This window comes from Halteromyces radiatus (genome assembly GCF_025201355.1).
Source record: "Halteromyces radiatus strain CBS 162.75 chromosome Unknown BX664scaffold_2, whole genome shotgun sequence".
Lineage (NCBI taxonomy): Eukaryota > Fungi > Mucoromycota > Mucoromycetes > Mucorales > Cunninghamellaceae > Halteromyces > Halteromyces radiatus.
The window spans coordinates 2,628,555-2,647,500 of NW_026251688.1; the positions used below are offsets into that span (position 1 = coordinate 2,628,555).

The window sequence follows — 18,946 nt, forward strand, 5'->3', positions numbered from 1 at the left end:
AAATTTTTATTCGCTCGTAGCAGGATTTCAAATCCCGGCTATGAAGAAAAAAAAAAAAAAGAAAAGATATATATACACACAATAATTCGATATCTATTGAGAACGATCAGAAGCTATGGGTAAGTTCACTATTGTAGGATTCTTGGGATTTGGTCTAGTTTCAGTATTCATCAATCCCATCGTCCTAAACACTGGATCCCAATTACTTAACACGGTAGCAACACCTTATAAGAATAAAAAAAAATAAATAAATCAATCTTTATTTTTAAAACATTTCGTCCTTTATGTTTCTATTACCTCGAGCACCATTGGATAGTTCTTGTACATTCTTCGCCAAACTTTCAAAGTGGGATACAAGTTGTGTACTTAGATCCTTGATCCGCGTTAATTCTTCCAATTCAGCCTTCTTTTCTCGTAGTGTTTCCAGTTTCGTTGTATGAGTTGTTCGTTGCCGTGAGTTCATCTCTTCATTCATCTTATTTTTCTTAAATGATAAAACGTTCGCTTTGTTGATTGAATAAGTGGGGTATAAAATGGTTTAATTGTCAAAAAGAAAAAAGAAAAAAGAAAAAGAAAGATACGTTTTTGTTTGAATGAAAAAAAAAAAAAAGGTATTGAAATACCGCATATTTATACTTTTTTTTTTTTTTTTTGAAATAAATAATAACCATTATATTAAATAAAAGTAAATAGATGATGATGATTGCTTGCTATGATGGATAAAAGATGATTGATTGTTAATATTTTGGTTGCAATAAGGATGATAATTGACTACAGATGGGGATGACGATAAATCCATAGAATCCACTTAATCAGTTCTCCTTATATTATCATTATGAAAAAAAAAAAAAAACTTTAATGGTCGGTTATCTCTTGGAACGTGATCGAGAATAATAATATTAATAATAACTATAATAAAATAGAAAAAAGGAATAGTCATTCATCAAGGTTTATTCTACTGAGTGTATAAAAACTAAGTAAATGTTCTTTCCTCCCTATAAAATATTTTCGACTCAAACAGAGCGTGCATGAAACTCAATGTTCAATCAATAAAAAAAAAAAAAGGGTCGACGCTCACTTATTGACACGGCAGCATGCCGATATCATCCTTTATGTATATATATGTACCGTCCATGGGTAGATTATCCTTCCTTCCCTCCCTAACTCAAAAAACAACCTCCTTCGTCTCCTTCGCCTTCCAACTTGAAAAAAAAAAGAAACAAAATGGTGACATCCGAAAAAAAAAAAAGTTGAACAATCACTATGCCCCTCATTCATCTCAATTCATCGTATTCCGATATAAATCATGATCATCACGATTATCTGTCTCTTATTCCTTTTTTTTTTTTCCTTTTAGCTAATCATCACTCAACATATATTTTTTTTTTTTACCTCTGCATCCATCTTACTACTAGATTATATCAATAATAGCAATGAGATTATTTCTATGGACGTTAATCATGATAGGTAGTAGACTTCCATCAAGCATGGCAGCAGGAATAACATTATTGTATGATGATGGTCATAATCAAGAACTTCCATATGGTATATGCACTTCCAATCCACTCCATAATGAGCATTTGAGCTCGATCAAATTTGAAGCAGTCAGCGCATGCAACCTGTATGATGACAGTGAATGTCAATCCGTCCCTGAAACCACCTTGGAACCCATCATGTTTAACTCTGGCACAGAAATCAAACGTGGTGGCGATGGTAGTAATGAATTTACATCCAATTTTATAATCTGTATGGGAGACTAAACTGAATGATTTTTTTTTTTTTTTTTTTGCTCCCTAAATGAAAAGTATAATAATAAAAATAGGACGATTTCTTTGATGTTTTAATGATAAAGATCTTTTCTTTTTTTATTTATTGGATAATATTGTAAACAAGAAGGAAAAAAAAAAAAAAAAAGGAATATAAACTACTTGTAAAAAAAAAAAGAATAAAATGTATAAAATCCTGTCAGGGGGGAGCGTAGAAAAAAAAATTACTAATGCGTACTTTTTTTTTCTTCCAATTTCTATTTTCTAAATATATATATAAAAGACTAACATTAACAAGAGACTAACTAATGTATAAGAATAATAAAAAAAAATGCATGAAAAAAAAATGAAATGCAGATGATAAAGATATGTATATATAAATAAAAAAAAAAGTAAAAAGAAAATAAACGACAGGGGGAATATACCTAATATAAAAGAGGCGTATGATAGGACGATGATAAGAGTGAATGTGAGAATAAGTGAAAGAGAAGATTGTAAAGTAGTAGTAGTAGTCTATTTTCCAAAGTATGCTTTGTCGTTCTTGTCCAATAATTTGTTAAAGAAGGGTTTAGAACCAACTGGTCTTGTTCTGATATTGCATAGGAACATCACCACGAGGAGTATAAGAAGGACGGCCCCCAGTAGCACCCAAAGGAGGATAATTGTTGTAACCGTTATTGTAACCACCAAAGTCATTACCTCGAGAATAATCATTACCACCATTATTGTTGTATTTACGGAAATCACGGCCACCAAATGAACCACCACCACCACGTCCACGACCATAACCGCCACGTCCACCACGACCAGCAGATCTAGTTTCACGAGCAACAGATTCCAAGAAACCAGGTACTTCTTGATTGGCTTCTTTCAAGATATCGATAAAGTCGTTGACAATGTTCTTGTTGTTGCGGTTGAAGAAGGCAGTAGCGAGACCAGTGTTACCTGCACGACCGGTACGACCGATACGGTGGACATAATCATCAATATCTGTAGGTAAATCGTAAGAGATAACATGAGATACATTGGCAATATCAAGACCACGAGCAGCAACAGCAGTAGCAACCATGATAGGAGTACGACCAGATCGGAAAGAATCAAGAGCACGTTCACGTTCACGTTGAGTACGATCACCATGGATAGCAGTAGCAGGGAAGTTGTGACCCAACAAAAAGTCAGAGAGTGCATCAGCCATACGTTTAGTTTCCACAAAGATCAAAGTAAGACCAGATACTTCAGTAGAATGCAAAATGTCGAGTAACACTGAACGCTTGTCTTCATCTTCAACATATTCCACCTTTTGAGTAATGTTTTCAGAAGTAGAACCAACACGACCCACAGACAAAAAGATGTAATCCTTCAAAAAGTCGCGAGCAAGATATTGGATATCACGAGGGAAAGTGGCGGAGAACATGAGAGTAACACGGTCTTGAACACTTGTCATATCTTCCTTTTCAACAATACGACGGATTTGAGGTTCGAAACCCATATCTAACATGCGATCAGCTTCATCAAGGACCAAATAACGAATATTGGCAAGAGAGATACGTGCACGTTCAATCAAGTCCACAAGACGACCAGGAGTAGCCACCAAAAGATCACATCCACGATCAATTTGACGTAATTGAGCACCAATGTCAGCACCACCATATACAACAGCAGGACGAACCCAAGAACGATAAGCAAACTTCTTGGCTTCATCAAAGATTTGAGATACCAATTCACGAGTAGGGGCAAGAATCAAGACTGTAGGATAAGCCTTGCGACCACGGTAACCAGCATGAGGATCTTCAGGTAAAGCCAAAGGACCCTTTAAGAACAATTCAGAAAGAACAGGGAACAAGAAACCACCAGTTTTACCAGAACCTATAAAATAAATTATTATTATTGTTATTATTATTTTTTTTTAAAAAAAAAATGAGAATACGAAATAATTAATATTAAATATTGCTTACCAGTTTGAGCACAAGCCATCAAATCTCTACCAGCACCAACAATAGGAATAGAGTATTTTTGGACAGGAGTAGGAGTAGTATATCTTGCCAATTCAATGTTACTCAAAAGATGAGCGTCCAAAGGAGGATTAGTAAACTAGATTTAAGTTAAAAATAAGCCATCAGTCAATCTTTTCATATTTTCTTTTCTTTTTTTCTTTTTTTTTTTTTTTTTTACTTACAGTGGTCACAGGTTCAGGACATCCATCACCGCTAGCTTCAACGGGAATATCATCATATTTTTCAAAGTTGATACCAGTATGTTGACGATCAGAATCATCAGCAGAACCAAAGAGATCCTTCTCAGTACGAGGGTTGCGATTGCCAACATGATGAACACCTTCTTTCCAATAACCTTGAGAATCATCACGACGTTGATATCCACCATTGTCATTTTGGCGATAGTTGTTACGATAACCACCGCCACCGCCACCATACGAACCACGTTCATAAAAGTTGGATCGATGATGTCCACCAGCACCACGATCAGAGTAAGAAGAATTCCATCCACCACCACGTTGATAACCACTATTCAATTTATAATAGAAGAAGAGTGTTTAGGGAGAAAAAAAAAAAAGAAAATATTGGTTAGTCTTTTCTTTGTCAATATCCTTTTTTTTTTTCTCTCCTTTTTCCTTACCCAGATTGAGAACGATCGTTGCCAGAGTTCCAGTCAGACCAGCCACTATTAGCAGAACCATTGGTACCTTGACTGTTTCTCAAATGAGGAGGAACATATCGAGAAGGAGGTGCTCGACCATTGGAGCGATTTTCGTTAATGCCCATACCAGCTATAAAAAAAGAAACGAAATATCTGTGAATATCATCATCATCATCATCATTTGAATCAAAAAGGCAATTATATGTTTCAAAGTTTTAAAGGGGTACAAAATAATGTTGATATAATAACCATTTTCTTTTTCCAACTTACCGAATTGCTGATCTAAGCTACCATTGTTGTAAGATCCATTGCTCATATTTAATAAAGAAGAAGAAAAAGAAAAAAAAAAAGAAAAAGAAAAAAGAAAAAAAAAAAGAAAAGAAAGAAAAAAAAAAGGGGAAAGTAGGAGTTTTTTTTTTTTCAAAAATAAAACATCAAGCCACCAAAGAGGCTCCTCTACTGCGGAACTGAGTTTTTATTGGGTAAAGATATTGACCAATCAAGCAAAGAAAGAAAGGAAGGGTTATGTATGTATATGAGATCAATCAATCAAATAAAAAAAAAAAGATAAGAATAATGATAAATAAATAAATAAATAAATAAAAACATCCTAAAAACTAAAAAAAAAGAGTATAAACTGAAAAGAAAGAGGGATTCACCATAGATAACGAGCATTGATACTAGCATTTGGAGTCACATAATCTGCCGTAGCATAAGCACTAAGCACGGTTCGCCATAAAGCTGCCTTTTTTGGACTATCAGCAAACAAATACATATATCCACCTATGCATTCACCTTCCTCCAGAATCACTTGTTCCATTCGGATATGATCTTGAGTGAATTTCAGTACAATACCATGTTTTCGTCCAAAGTAAACTTGTTCTTGAATGTCTTCCCAAGGTTTGCAAACAGATTCTAACTGACTTAGAGGTATCGATTCAACAGGTTCCTTGTGCTATTCAACACAACATATATCAATTAATTAAACATATCAAAAGAAAAACTTTTTTTATTTCATTTACCTCATAGGACAAGTGTCGAAGATATAATTGGCCTTGTTCCAAAGTAATCCAGTATCTTGTCCAGGTCTATCCAAAGAAAAAAAAGAAATACGTTTGTTAGATTTCCAATCAACGAGCATCATTTTTTTCCTCTTTTAACAGTTGCTTACAGGAAATTGCTTGCCTCGTACATAAAAAGTCAGATAATCGCCCTGATTACAAGTTGCCAAAGCAGCATCAAAGTCCAATTCCCCAGTCCATAATCCAGACATATAGGTATGCGTAGGTGACACTGCATCTTCCAATTGAAAAGCAACCATCAATTCCAAGTCCATGTCGTGTAAATCCTTGAGCTGTTTTTCACTGATTGGTCGAGTCAATGTGTATCGAGAAAGTCCTTTACCACTAAACGCTTCAAATCGATTCCCTGAGAGTAAGCAGGTTGATCCAACTACAGGCATGGATGCTTCCAATGGAGGAGGATGATCGTATTGAATTTCGTGGTTATCAGATATGGTTGATTTGAGTCCTTGATGATCAGTAACGTGATGAGAAAGATCCATTTTGGACATAAATGTCTTCATTCTTGAAAATCCACTATAAATAGGTTTGGCACATAAGGTAAAGGTCAAAGTAAAAGGACTATCTACTTCACTGTCAAGAAAAATACAATGTTCATATATACAAAAAACCCAAAATTAGCAGAGTAATAAAAAGAATATATATGTTTTGTTACTTACAATGAGAAGGATTCTTTTGGACTGGCAGCACTAATACCTTTTGCAATCTTCTTCAAGGAGCCGGTTTGTGAAGCTTGTGTAATGTCATTCAATTGTACAAAGAGTTCATATTGATATTCTTTCAATACAGAAAGATACCCAGGAGGTAATAAAGAAAAAGAGAGAGTGTGTGTATGTATGTACGTGTATTAGCATCTTTATCATTCCCTTTTGTGACTTTTTCTTTTCCTTTTGTTAATTACCTTTGGAAGACGCCATATTTGTGATTTGAATAACTAGAGAATATAAATAAAGAAGATGAGACAATCCAGTTTCGTAATGAATGAATAGTAATATAGTAGTTACCTCGACAACGTAGTACTTTCTTTCTGGTGAATCGGAAGTTAAGATCAAGACCATTTCCATTGGCTTGACTACTATTTGTAGCGAATATATATATATATAATAAAATAAAAAAGAAAAAGAAAAGGAAAAGGAAAAGAAAAGGAAGAAAAGAAAAAAAAAAAAAAGAAGAAGAAAAATGAAAAAAAAAAATTCAGGTGAATTTTAAGCATAGACGCGGTGTATGAAACCATAAAAAAAAAAAAGTTACCTTTCTTGTACCCATGGCAAATTCTGTTGATCCTCCTGACTAGCAAGAGAATCATATGAACTACGATTGACTTGAGCAAGATTAGAATCATAATGGGTAAGAAGCATAGCTGCTGCTGCTGCATCAGCAGTGACTGAAATGGAAGAAGATGAAGTGGTACGAGAAGAGTGTGGACGACAAGCAGACTCAAGTTGATGTGATTGATCAGCTTGAATCACTAAAGGAGAGACAGAGGAAGTAGCAGATGAAATAGAAGTAGTCATTGTGGATATCATAGGTGTAGATAATAGTTTATGAAATGGCTTTCCTAACCAATTCACAGCCTGACGAAACTTTTGTTCTACATGTGCCTGATGCATCATCGTCTTGAGATGATTATATTCATCAATTGCAGTAAGCTTTGTTGTTGTTTCCTTTGTAGCCGTTGTTATTTCTGTATCTGTATTTGGTAACGGAGGTAATGATCGATCAGCTAGTGATGCAAGATCAGTTACTTTTAATGAGGTAGGATGCGACATTGATCGACGATGTTGTTGCTTTTGTTGTTCTATAGGTGTGACGACATGATCAATTTCCAATGGTGCCTGAATTGCATTGACATCTGATACCGTACTAAAAGTATGCAAGGAAGAAGTATCATCAGATGATCCATTATGTTGATTATCATCATCAACATTCATTTCATTTTCTTGAACATCTTGTGGAGCTTGTTGATGACGATGATGATGTGAAATATTAGATGATAACCCAGGAGTCTCTACCAAGGAGTTAGTGTCGGATAAAGAAAAATGGGTGATGATACGTTTCAATCCGTTTGCTGCTTTTCTCCGTATACCACGTCTATTGTCGTGATCATCTTCCTTTATCATTGAATGGTGATGGCTCAGTAATGCAGGATCAGTGATAGAACTAGTCATCTTGGATGGTGTCTGACGATTGATTGCATTGGCAAATGAAATATTTTTGACATCATCATTTTCCAATGTTTCTACATGTAAGGGCCCAACCTTTCTCCATTGTTGGCCACCAGTAATACTTTGTAAATTCCATAAACGTTTATTGAATTGATTGCCACTATTTTGTTTTGAAGTTGTAGTAGAAGATGGATATGTTCCTCGTGCTCGATGATGATCCGCATTAACGACCTCCATAATGGAATGCATTACAATATAAAAAAAAAAAAAGAGAGAGAGAGGGAGATAGAGGAAAAGAAAAGAAGAAAGGCAAACAAAAAAAAAAAAAAAAAAGAATAATTGAATCAAATTGTAAAAATGCAGATGGTTCCTTTTTTTTTCACCTCAAACATTCTAGTGAACATTTTCCATAAAAAAAAATAAAAGTAAAGGAAAGGATAATCAAAGAAAACTTCCGAAGGAGAAAAACTTTTAAGTGATGACTAGTAAAAAAAATAATCCATGTACTCTTTTCTTTTTTATTATTATTATTATTATTTTGAAAGACAAATTCTTTTTAATAAAGCTATTTATATCTAGCATCATCATTGTGACAATATTAATAGACATAGATTGAGTTGTATTCAGGATCACATTTCACTTGAATATGATTGATTAACGCAGATGCACTGAGTCCACGGTTACTCCACCACTAAAATAAGCAATCAGAAAGATATTCAATTTAATCATCTACCACCTTTTTTTTTTTTTTTTTTTTTTTTTTTTTGGCTTACATCTATTGGTCCCTTTGCCCATTGTGCCGTGCCTGCATCAAAGCTACTATCCCATAATCCAAATTGAACTCGACTATGAGATAATTATTTTTTTTAAAAAAAAAAAAAAAGAAACATCACCATCATGATTTTTGTATTAGTATTCAAAAAAAAAAAAAAAAAAAAATATGATTGAGAGGAGATGTTTGACATAAACTTACGCAGGGCTAGATGGATATTTACAAACACCCATTTGGCAAGTATCCTTCTTTTCCTTGGTACGAACCACTTGACCATCAACCAACCATTGCATACGTTCAGGTCTCCAATCAAGTGTATAAGTATGGAAGTCATCAAATACGGCGGCACCTGGTACTGGATGTAGTCCCCCATTTATTGTAAATAGTTCTTCTCCAGCATAGAAGAAATTAGTTCTCAAAATGGAGAAGGTAGAATTAGTAAGAATATAATCATATCTGTTAGTTTAAATAATTTACTTACTGGACCGTATGTGGATCACCCCCTAAAAATTCGAAATCAATTTCATCACCTGTATCAGACATAAGAATAAAAGCTGTGATTGAACCACCCACTGGAGAAGATCTGATTGTAGCAGAGACATTTCCATAAAGCATATAATAAGACGAAGCAAAAGTAGCACCTTTTGCTGAAAGCTTATTGTAAGGTAGATCTAAAAAAAAAAAAAAAAAAGAAAAAAAAAAAGAAAAGAAAAGAAAAAGAAAAAAAAATTGTGAGCAGTTTAAAAAAGTGGATGATGATCTTTTTTTTTTTTTTTTTTTTTTTTTTTTTACATACTTGTACCCTCTTCAATAAGTCTCATATTTTCACTAGGAGCAAGTAAATCCAATTGCAAGCCATTGCTTACGCGATGAAAAGTTTCACCTTCTGTATCAAATGGAACCCAACCGTCATTTTCTACCGAGAAATCTGTATTATAGTTAATACAGTCAGTCAATGCAGCATTGCGAATCGTTTGTGGAACAGAAGGAAAGCGGGATGAATGTAGTCTAGGATCACTACTATTTCGTTGTAGAGAAGAGATCAAAGGCATCATGACATTAGATTCATCAAGAGCTTCATTATCTATGTCTTGATCTATTGCTGTAGTTGCATCACGGTCAAATATCTCATAATCTGACAAGTCAAACGGATGCGATTGCGGATGAGCCAGAGCAATGAAGCTATAAGAGAAAAACAAGAAAGCAGTAAAGACACGAGCTTTTTTCATTGAAGTTTATGTTCAGTTCAAAGGAAAAGAAAAGAAGAAGAAGAAGAAAAAAATGGGTCAAATGGAACAAAAAAAAAAAGGATTTTATTTCATAGAGTAAAACAATAGTAATATCATTATCAAAAACACTATACTACTACTAATACACAAGCAAACAAGTATATACATAAAGGAGAAACATCAATCAATACACTAATATAGTAAAAGGAAGAATAAATCATCTTGCCCGTTTTTGGAAAAAGGATGTAATATTCTTGGAACCGGAAGACGAAGGAGGTTGTTTCCGCTTATTGTTGTTATTGCCGAATCTCGATGATGATGATGATGATGATGATCTACCTTGAGCCTTTTCTAGTAACTTGATTGCCTTTTTCAGTCCGGTAGGAATTGGTGCTGTCTTCAATTCATCCATTGTGATCCATTTCGTTTGTTCCGTTGATGTTTGTTTCAAAATGGATGATGATATGGAGATCCATTCAATATGATATACCTTTCGAATGTGTGAGAAAAGATGTACCACGTTTCCCAAATCCTGTTTCTTCACATCCAATGTTCCATCCATCAGGTCTAAATTGTATTGATTCTTCAAAAACGTTGATGACAATGTAGATCGTTGTTCATAAGTGGTTTGTTTGTTGTCTAGTTCCAAACTAGGGAATTCCCAAAGGCCAGCCAAAAGTCCTAGCGAAATAAAATAAATAAATAAAAAAAAAAAAGACAAGAAAGAGTTTAAATCATCTACCACCAGTCTTCTGTATGTATCATATCGAATTTACCTTTATCTGGTCGTCTGGATATCAAATATAAAGAACCCTCTGATAGTCCATCATCAGTCCCTTCACAAGGTATTTTCTCCACTATAGATACAGCACATTCTAAAGATAAAAAAAAAAGGGGGGGATAATACATTTATATGAATTTTCGTCAGTGTAAGATAATAATACAAACCTAGGTTTCTTTTCTTTTTCTTACCTTCATCCCTCGGAGGTTTTTTGTCTGCCTTGACTGGGTACCTAAAATAAAAAAAAAATTATAAGCTGTCATTCTGATAATAGTAAGTTCTGATTTATATGAGCTAACCTTGTAACAGAGTATTCATCATGATCCAAATCTTTGGTAATAGCAGGACAATATTTACAATCTATAATCATAATAATAACAGAAATAGTAATAATAATAATAATAAAAAATAAATCAAGTTAAAATCGAATATTGTTTCCTTTTTTGTCTTTTCTTCTTGTAAGTTGTTACCGTGTTCTATCAATGCAGCTGTTTCTTTCTGATTCCAGAATCCACCATCTTTGGATAGTAATTCACCGTGTAATCGTAATTGGACCAAGGCAGAGCATTGAGTTTGTATCGGACAGCCATCACAGTTGGGATTTTGAGGAGAACATATTCTAGCGCCTAATTCCATCAAAGCTTGATTGAAGTCGCCTGGTCTTTCACTTGGTACCAATGTTGTCGCGATTTGCCAAAAGAGTTCTATAACGTTTGCCTTTTTCATATCAGCACCAATAGATCGTAATCGAGCTAATACTCGGATCACATTACCATCAACCAAACTAGTTTGTTGACCAAATACAATTGAAGCAATCGCACCCGCCGTATATGGTCCAACTCCAGGTATGTGCTTTTCCAAGTCCTTTGCATTATTCGGTAATATTCCATCAAATTCCTTTACTACCTTTTTCGCACCTTCCCATAGTCGTTTGGCCCTAGAGTAATATCCTAATCCAGCCCACAATGTATTGACTTGCTATAATATAAAGAATTCAAAAAAAAAAAAAAATGATAATGATGTCCTATCAGTCAAAACTACCAACCATTTTTTATAATGATTCCTATATATCGCATGTTAACCTTGACTTACTTCTATGTCAGCAGCTGCTAAATCAAATATACTGGGAAAGGCAGTCATCCATCTATTATAATAATCGATCACTGTCGCAACTTGTGTCTATGAAAATATAAAGATAATGCATTAGTTAGGTCTTTTTTTCTTTTTTTCTTTTTTTTGTCCCAAAGTCATAAAATACGTACCTGTTGTAACATGATTTCACTAACCCAAACTTCATAAGCGCGTTGTCCTAAAGCCTAGAATATACCATATAACATATAGTAATGGTATTAATGTTAATCAATAATATACATGAAAAAGACAACGCTTTCAATTTTTACCTTTCTATCAAGATCTGATCTTGTTGGTTTACGCCAAGGCATGTTTGTTCTTTGCTCAGCATCGTACCATTTCAGTAAATTGTTTTGGATCTGTTCGATTTCAAAGGCGTTAAATTGATGATATGCTGTGTTATGGATCAATCTTCGACTTGCAACACAGTCTTCTATGCTGATAGGTTCTATAGGATGAATAGAAGGTGCATTACTGCTAGAGGTTTTAGATCCCATTGAAGCTGTCTTGGTTCTTTTTCCAGATCGTATTTTCTTTGCTGAATCCAATGTTGTTACTGTCATATAGTGTCGAGGTATGTTGGAGTGAAAGAAAAAGGAAAGAATGACCGCGTCTCTCTTTTTTTTTTTTTTTTTTTTTTTTTTTTTTTCCTTAGGGGATTCCAAACCCAGCATTACCTATTTTGGAATCAATGCCTCTTCGTAAATGATATATAATATGTGGATACTTTATTCATATTTTGTCTATCATATTCTTGTATAAAATAATAAAATAAAATTGACACTATACCCATATGACAAAAGCAAGGACAGTACAATTTTTTAGGGGTAACTAGATGGATAATGATAGTGATCAATAAACTAAGTAATAGTGATAAATACGTACTGTAGAGATGATGATGATGATGATGATGATGATGATGGTTTCAATGTACAGTAACAGGTATGACTTGGAACGGATCATGAGAACCAAAGCAATCAGTTTTGATCATAAGAGTTTTAGCTCTCATCAACTTTTTTTTTCATTTTCCTCTTGATCATTTGTTGGGTTTATATTAGAGTCCATGGTAGTTGTAATATAAGGAGATGGCGAAAGAGATGGTGAGAAAAAAAACTCAAAATAGGCCGATCTGTTATGGATGAATTAGAAGAAACAGTGGAAAATAATAAAGATGGTGTCCTTTGTTGATGCATGGTTGTTGTTACTACTAGTGTCAACGCGTAATACAAATTCAAATTGATGTTGAATTAAAAATTCAATAATTCCTTGTGATATTTTATGATGTATTGGGTTTAATGTTTTCCTATAATCCAATAGTAAACCAGGTGTAAAAATACATACATCCGAGCTAAATGTTGTTGATTTTTGAATAAAGCTAATAAATCCAAAAGATAAAGCAATAAGTAGAGATGATGTTTTGGTAATTGATCAATAAGTCGTTGATACATCTCTTTTTTTTTTTTCATCGCTTGTAGACATGGCTAAGAAAAAAAAAAATAAATGACCCATCATCTATTTGAATAAAATAAAGTAAGATAGCTTGCTTTCCTATGATTCGAAATAATCCCTGAGTACCTATCTATACTTAAAATCCAAAAAAAGGTACAAATAAGGCTATTTTCATTTTCCGCTTAACCGATCACTGCAAAACTTTGGAAAAAAAAAAGAGTTTACGATATGTTGATGATGATCATGTGTAATACTATTATTTCTTTTTTTTTTCAATAACCCCCACATACATATCATATTATGAATAAAGATGATCATGTCATTTGACTAACCTTTGTATTTTTAAAAAAAAGAGTCTAACTTGGATGCAAGTAGAGGGATCATCCCATATTGAACCTGGTCAGTATCTTCATAGACAATGATGGATCATGATAATCATCAAGTTTGATTGTGAAAGTACTCCAAATATATCTACGCTATCTATACTATCTTTATACTAGTAGTATGAATACTCTTAGTTGATTATCATCAATATAAACTTACTATGATTCGTCTATTTAGACATTGGTATTTTCTTTTTTTCAAAGAAACCTTTTTCCATCACGTTTTCATTCGAGAAGTATCTTTTTCTTCTTCTTCACCTTTTAAAAGATCAGTTATTTGTTCACCTTGAAATAAAAGAGAAAAGAAAATGAAAGACGTGTAATAGATCAAAGTTGATTGGCAATCAGAATAGAAATCAGGGACGTTTTGGTCTGTGGCGAAGGTGAACTCTTTTTTGGCTGGGTACAAATTTTGTTAGTGAGTTACACAATCTTTTTTTTTTTTTTATTCAATTCTTTCACTTTCACTTTCTCTTTCACTTTCTCTTTCACTATTCACTCACTCTTGTCATCATCATGAATCTTGAACCTGACAAAGAAAGTCAGGAGATTGAATATTCTTCTTTTAGCGCATTTGAAAGCATTCAACCTTCTACTATTACTACAACTAGCAATATTATTACTGGTACTCATCAAACTTCGGCATTGACACCTTCCAGTTATATCATACGCAATACTCCTCGTACATTCCCTTCTATCGAACAGTTTGATTTCAAAGCGTTTCCTGAACAAACCAATAACAATCAATCAAAAAATGCTACTGACACTTTACCTTCATCTTCTGGACTTACCACCATGTCTACAAGCACAAACGACACGTCTGCAGGACTAGTTCAACAATCTCAACAAGAAGAAAATCTAATGTACAAGCCGGATACCAATGACAACAAAAACAACGACAGTTTTGCAATGACATCATTTGTACCTACTAGTGTCGCTGATACTTCTGATACGGATGCTAACGATATGAATAACCATGACCAATTGCAGCAACAACAACAACAACAACAAGAAGGAGAAGAAGAAAGGCAACAACTACAGAATCGTCATACAGAATTAATTGATTCCAAAGTAGACATAAAACAACAACAACAACAACAACAACAAAATAGAAAACAACAACGTAATTATCAAGTATTTCCAGGAAATAGCAAATTCTTTTGTGGAGGAAGATTCATGACAAGTAAAGCATACTGGGCATTTATCATTGCTATGATCCTAGTGATAGCTCCAAGTGTCTTGTTTAGCATTTTTACGTAAGATAAACGATTCATCCTTTTTTGTTTTGTTTTGTTTTGTTAATCTTACATCTTTGACTTATCTTTATTAGTTGTCCTTTTTTGTGGTCAAATATTCATCCTGTAGTTCCTATCTTGTATGCTTATCTCTTTGTCATTGCTATGGTTTCCATGCTTAAAACATCTTGGACTGATCCTGGGGTAAAAAAAAGAAAATTCTCCTTTTCCATCCCTGCTTTTTATATTATGATTCTATACTCACTACCCGATCTTTTTTTTTTTTTATTTTACAGGTGATTCCTCGTGGACTTGATCCTACACCTACTCTAGAAACTTTTGATGATCATTCTTCTATTTGGACACAACCTTTTCCTGCTGATCGTTGCGTGAAAATTAAAGATGAAATGTGGAATCTCAAATATTGTTCAACATGCAAGATTTATCGTCCTCCCAGAGCAAGTCATTGTCGTCAATGTGATAACTGTGTTGGTAAGCTTTATTAGAATAAAACAAATATATAATGAATGTACTTATCCAAGATTTTATATATAGAAAATGAAGATCATCATTGTATTTGGCTCAACAATTGTATTGGCAAACGCAATTATCGACCTTTCTTTACATTTATCATGACCTGCACGTTGATGGCTATATATTTAATTGTATTCTGTGTTCTTCATATCTTTTTGGCTGCTCGACAAATTCAACCAGATATCAACTTTGATCTTGTATTCACTACAACACCTGTTAGCTTCATTCTTGCCATTATAGGTTTTTTTTTGTTATGGATGGTAGGTGGTTTAACTTTATATCATTGTCATTTGGTATGGAAAGGCCTATCAACACACGAAAAGGTAAATATATATACCATTAGGAACTTCATGTACGTTTGATTGATTGATCTTCTTTTTCTTTCTCTCTCTTGATATACATATATAGTTACGCTCTAACGTCTATGATACTCAAACTCATGCGCATGCAAATCCTTATGGCAAGAAAAATCCATTTGTGAATATCTTTCAAGTCCTTTGTCGTCCTCAACCGAAAAGGTAAAAGTAACATCATTGAATAACTGCTTATGTACTGATCATTACTTTCTTCTGATTCATTATAGTCATATACGTCGACGAAAATTCGTTGAATCACCATGATTATTCCTATTCCAGCCATCTTAACGGTTGCGTTTCACACTCCTTACTATTGATCATTTTATTGTACTCTATACTTCCACTCCTTTCTATTTTATACCCTGATCATGGCTCCTCCTGTCTCTTACTTTTTTTTTCCTTTCTTTCCAACTATCTCCTCTCCCTCTCTCTCTCTCTCTCTATATATATATATATATATATCTAGTTTATCGTTGGCATTTTTTTTTTTTTTTTTGAAAAAGAAGGTAGATATTTTTATTGAATTCACATAATAAATAAAAAAATAGCTTCTATCATATAAAACAGACATTGAATAAATCTATACTACATTATATATTATACCATACTACATCAAAATCTTGCCAAACATGCCATCACCAACGATATCCTTCAAACCTTGACCCAGACATTCCAGCTTGACAAAATCCCGTACCATTTCAGTAGTCATACCAGCAATGCGTACTAATACACCACGTTGATCCAAGAGAGGACTGACAGACCAAAGTAAATCGCGTTGTTCCTTCATAGCATGTGGCAGCATTCGCATTTCCTCAGCTTGATGAATGATTCTTTTGATGGATTGATACAAGGACGATTGATCTGATGATAATGATGATGATTTGTTAGCGATAATGATCAATGTGGCGAAACAAGTATAAGGACGTAGCTTGGCTGCATAAGATGTTTCTTCTTTTTGTTGAGTATTGTCATCCTCTAATACCATATGATCCTTGATCACCAAACGTCCCTTCACACGTATATCAATTCTACTAGCATAATAATGAAATGCCCAATTTTCTCCTCGTGTATGTCGTCCACTAGTGAACCAATCCAAGAGTACTAGCTGAGAAGTATCGTCTTCCAATTGTAATTCCTGTCGTGAAGTAAAAGAAGATTCGGCGAATGAAGTCACTGGATCCGGGATGATCAATAATATGCCTCCTGCTGATACTTTTGCCCTGATAGATTGGATAGATGTTTGTTCTGGTGTTGCCCTTGTTATCTTTGATGGTGTTGGAGTTGGAGTTGATGGTAGAGTAGGTTGAAAAGGTAAAGAGGGTTGTGTCCTTTGTGCAAGTAATGTCATCCATTGACGTTGATGAATCCGATCTTTGAATACTTTTGTATTGCCTTGAGTCAATAGTAGTAGAATAGCCTTGGGTAAGATATCAATCGATATATTGAACCGATCGCCACTGACGATACCACCACCATAACTGATCATATATACTACAGCTAAACGCTCAGCATGGCCGCGTGTGGGTATAAACTTGAGTGGGTATTGTGCATGGATTCTTGAAAACTTGGTTTTATCGTCATAACATTGACAAATAAGTGTGCCACTACCTGGTTCACCTGATGCTGTTGTTGAAAATCTTTGTATCATATAATATATATAATATATATATATTTCTAAAAGTTGAGAGGAGATAAAAAGGGAAAAAGATAAGGGGATAAAAAAAAAAGAGGAGAACCAACTACTTGGTAGCGGTGGAACCCCGCCGACTTTTGAGGCAACCAAGCCACTGCGCTTTTTTTCTTTCTTTCCATTTTGTGCTTTGATTTCTTTTTCTTTTCTTTTCCTTTTTTTTTTCGTGCAGCATACCCTTTTTATCATCATATATTTAAATCACTTCTGATGCCCAAAATTACCTTTGATTCTGATGAAGAGTTTAGTTTTGAAGAAAAAGATATCAAGTCTGTCGACACTCATGTAGACTTCCAGGAAGATTCTGATTCTGACGATGATGCCGCTCCTGAAGCTGTATCGATTAGTTTATCCCGATCCAAAGCACAAAATGAAGCCAAAGCTCAAAAGGAAGCAGCTCTAAAGTAAGTTATATATATATATATATATATATATATATATAATTTGTCAATATGTCATTGTATCAAACTAAATAACTTCTTTTTTTTTTTCCTTTCTTAGACAAGCAAAGATCGAAAAGGAAAAAAGACGACAACGGGATCTTTTGTTAAAGGAACAAAAGCAGACTAGTAAACGAGGAAAGAAATTGGAACAGCAGAAGTTAATGGAAGAACAATTAAAACAACACAGCGATGAGGAAGAACAAGATCATAGCAGCAGTGACAGTGACGAACAAGACAGCAAACGATTACCACAAGAAGTTCTTGATGCGCTGAACGATGAAGAAGATAACGAAACAACTGGCAACAAACGAACGCATTTGACTATGGCTGACTTTGAACAGATGGAAGCTGAAGAACAGGAAAGACTCGAACGCAAATTAAAAGCACAACGCGCAAAACAAAAAAAGGCGGCACAAGGACGTATGGTGGGCGAATATACTGTCAAGGTTCTTAACAATCGACCCAAAGTGGCAAAGGCAAATGCTCAGCTTCAAAGTGTTCGAAATCAAAAGCTTCAACGGAAATCAGTACAACGGACAAATGCTGTTATTGAAGGTAGTGCTAACTTGAGTGGAGGTGCTTTGATCTTCCGTCGTGCAGAACCTACACCCAAGAAAAACAAGAAATAGGTGATTCATTGATTGATTTGGATCTTTTTTTTTTTTGTCACTTTTGATGATTAGTTTTTGTTTTGTAGTCTAGTTTTATTCTTTTATTATTATTTGTCTCCCAAGTATTTCCTTTCTACTTATCATCATCATCTCTCTCTATGTCCTTTTTTTTTTTTTTTTTTACACATATACTTCTCATTCATAGTATGTTATCATTAACATTGCATTATTCCTCTCATTTGTCCTATTTAGATCTTGATTTTATTCTTTTTCATGTATATAATAATAAAACAATCTTCAATACAATACAATTTAAATCATGATCCATATCATTCAGTTTTTTTTTCAGATTGATAGATAGACAGAACAAAAATGGTTATTGCCTGAAATCAGTCATGATAAGTTAATAACTAAATATGATCCATATAACAATTTTCATTTTTGATAAAATAGCAACATCATTACATGACATCAATGCATGACTAGACTGATAGGATGACATTAAAAGGAAGTCAGTGGTGGTGCCTACCAAGCCACTGCATTGGATTTTTCTCAAATTTGAACGACTTTCCGCTGAGTGCGAATATCAATTCAATTTTCACGCTTGTGTTCCTTTTCACTACCCATTTTCTTTTTCTTTCCATTATTTTACTAGACTTATAGA

General features: G+C 34.0%; 10 protein-coding genes across 10 annotated transcripts in view; 4 read left to right on the forward strand and 6 right to left on the reverse strand.

Annotated features, from left to right (window-relative positions):
- Window positions 1-10: 10 nt before the first annotated feature.
- BX664DRAFT_325641 (DASH complex subunit Dad2-domain-containing protein) lies at window positions 11-577 on the reverse strand. Its single transcript, XM_051544067.1, has 2 exons — window positions 298-577; window positions 11-224 (listed from the first exon to the last, which is right to left on the reverse strand). Exons 1-2 carry the CDS (start codon window positions 473-475, stop codon window positions 94-96), a joined length of 309 nt encoding a protein of 102 aa, XP_051403373.1. The 5' UTR covers window positions 476-577; the 3' UTR covers window positions 11-93.
- Window positions 578-1,381: 804 nt separating this feature from the next.
- Window positions 1,382-1,760, forward strand: BX664DRAFT_370745 (uncharacterized protein; the record flags this gene model as incomplete). The annotated part of the gene is made up of 1 exon (XM_051548645.1): window positions 1,382-1,760. The coding sequence occupies exon 1, from the start codon at window positions 1,434-1,436 to the stop codon at window positions 1,758-1,760; it is 327 nt and encodes a 108-aa protein (XP_051403374.1). The 5' UTR covers window positions 1,382-1,433.
- A 164-nt stretch (window positions 1,761-1,924) lies between these two features.
- On the reverse strand, window positions 1,925-4,737 carry BX664DRAFT_292495 (P-loop containing nucleoside triphosphate hydrolase protein; the record flags this gene model as incomplete). Its single annotated transcript, XM_051541993.1, has 5 exons — window positions 1,925-3,632; window positions 3,722-3,857; window positions 3,943-4,288; window positions 4,401-4,551; window positions 4,692-4,737. 5 exons carry the CDS (start codon window positions 4,735-4,737, stop codon window positions 2,335-2,337), a joined length of 1,977 nt encoding a protein of 658 aa, XP_051403375.1. The 3' UTR covers window positions 1,925-2,334.
- A 266-nt stretch (window positions 4,738-5,003) lies between these two features.
- On the reverse strand, window positions 5,004-6,606 carry BX664DRAFT_325644 (uncharacterized protein). The gene is made up of 6 exons (XM_051544068.1): window positions 6,508-6,606; window positions 6,405-6,437; window positions 6,163-6,280; window positions 5,593-6,076; window positions 5,444-5,509; window positions 5,004-5,376 (listed from the first exon to the last, which is right to left on the reverse strand). Exons 2-6 carry the CDS (start codon window positions 6,418-6,420, stop codon window positions 5,077-5,079), a joined length of 984 nt encoding a protein of 327 aa, XP_051403376.1. The 5' UTR covers window positions 6,421-6,437; window positions 6,508-6,606; the 3' UTR covers window positions 5,004-5,076.
- Window positions 6,607-8,266: 1,660 nt separating this feature from the next.
- On the reverse strand, window positions 8,267-9,492 carry BX664DRAFT_257818 (concanavalin A-like lectin/glucanase domain-containing protein; the record flags this gene model as incomplete). Its single annotated transcript, XM_051540522.1, has 5 exons — window positions 8,267-8,359; window positions 8,442-8,514; window positions 8,642-8,854; window positions 8,922-9,111; window positions 9,237-9,492. 5 exons carry the CDS (start codon window positions 9,490-9,492, stop codon window positions 8,267-8,269), a joined length of 825 nt encoding a protein of 274 aa, XP_051403377.1.
- A 294-nt stretch (window positions 9,493-9,786) lies between these two features.
- BX664DRAFT_325647 (DNA glycosylase) lies at window positions 9,787-12,172 on the reverse strand. Its single transcript, XM_051544069.1, has 8 exons — window positions 11,851-12,172; window positions 11,713-11,766; window positions 11,543-11,629; window positions 10,921-11,428; window positions 10,750-10,810; window positions 10,642-10,682; window positions 10,446-10,544; window positions 9,787-10,350 (listed from the first exon to the last, which is right to left on the reverse strand). The coding sequence occupies exons 1-8, from the start codon at window positions 12,142-12,144 to the stop codon at window positions 9,887-9,889; spliced, it is 1,608 nt and encodes a 535-aa protein (XP_051403378.1). The 5' UTR covers window positions 12,145-12,172; the 3' UTR covers window positions 9,787-9,886.
- Window positions 12,173-14,379: 2,207 nt separating this feature from the next.
- BX664DRAFT_258253 (DHHC palmitoyltransferase-domain-containing protein) lies at window positions 14,380-15,704 on the forward strand (the record flags this gene model as incomplete). The annotated part of the gene is made up of 6 exons (XM_051540544.1): window positions 14,380-14,669; window positions 14,744-14,852; window positions 14,945-15,140; window positions 15,204-15,239; window positions 15,423-15,505; window positions 15,591-15,704. The coding sequence occupies 6 exons, from the start codon at window positions 14,380-14,382 to the stop codon at window positions 15,702-15,704; spliced, it is 828 nt and encodes a 275-aa protein (XP_051403379.1).
- Window positions 15,705-16,004: 300 nt separating this feature from the next.
- On the reverse strand, window positions 16,005-17,229 carry BX664DRAFT_275691 (urease accessory protein UreD). The gene has a single exon (XM_051541298.1). The coding sequence runs from the start codon at window positions 17,184-17,186 to the stop codon at window positions 16,146-16,148; it is 1,041 nt and encodes a 346-aa protein (XP_051403380.1). The 5' UTR covers window positions 17,187-17,229; the 3' UTR covers window positions 16,005-16,145.
- Window positions 17,230-17,401: 172 nt separating this feature from the next.
- On the forward strand, window positions 17,402-18,457 carry BX664DRAFT_356411 (uncharacterized protein). Its single transcript, XM_051547882.1, has 2 exons — window positions 17,402-17,632; window positions 17,730-18,457. Exons 1-2 carry the CDS (start codon window positions 17,439-17,441, stop codon window positions 18,298-18,300), a joined length of 765 nt encoding a protein of 254 aa, XP_051403381.1. The 5' UTR covers window positions 17,402-17,438; the 3' UTR covers window positions 18,301-18,457.
- A 440-nt stretch (window positions 18,458-18,897) lies between these two features.
- Window positions 18,898-18,946, forward strand: part of BX664DRAFT_325652 (Nup93/Nic96-domain-containing protein) — a 4,227-nt gene continuing 4,178 nt past the window's right edge. The window contains exon 1 of the mRNA XM_051544070.1: window positions 18,898-18,946. This exon is cut by the window's right edge and continues 342 nt beyond it. The gene's annotated coding sequence lies outside the window, so the exon portion shown is untranslated.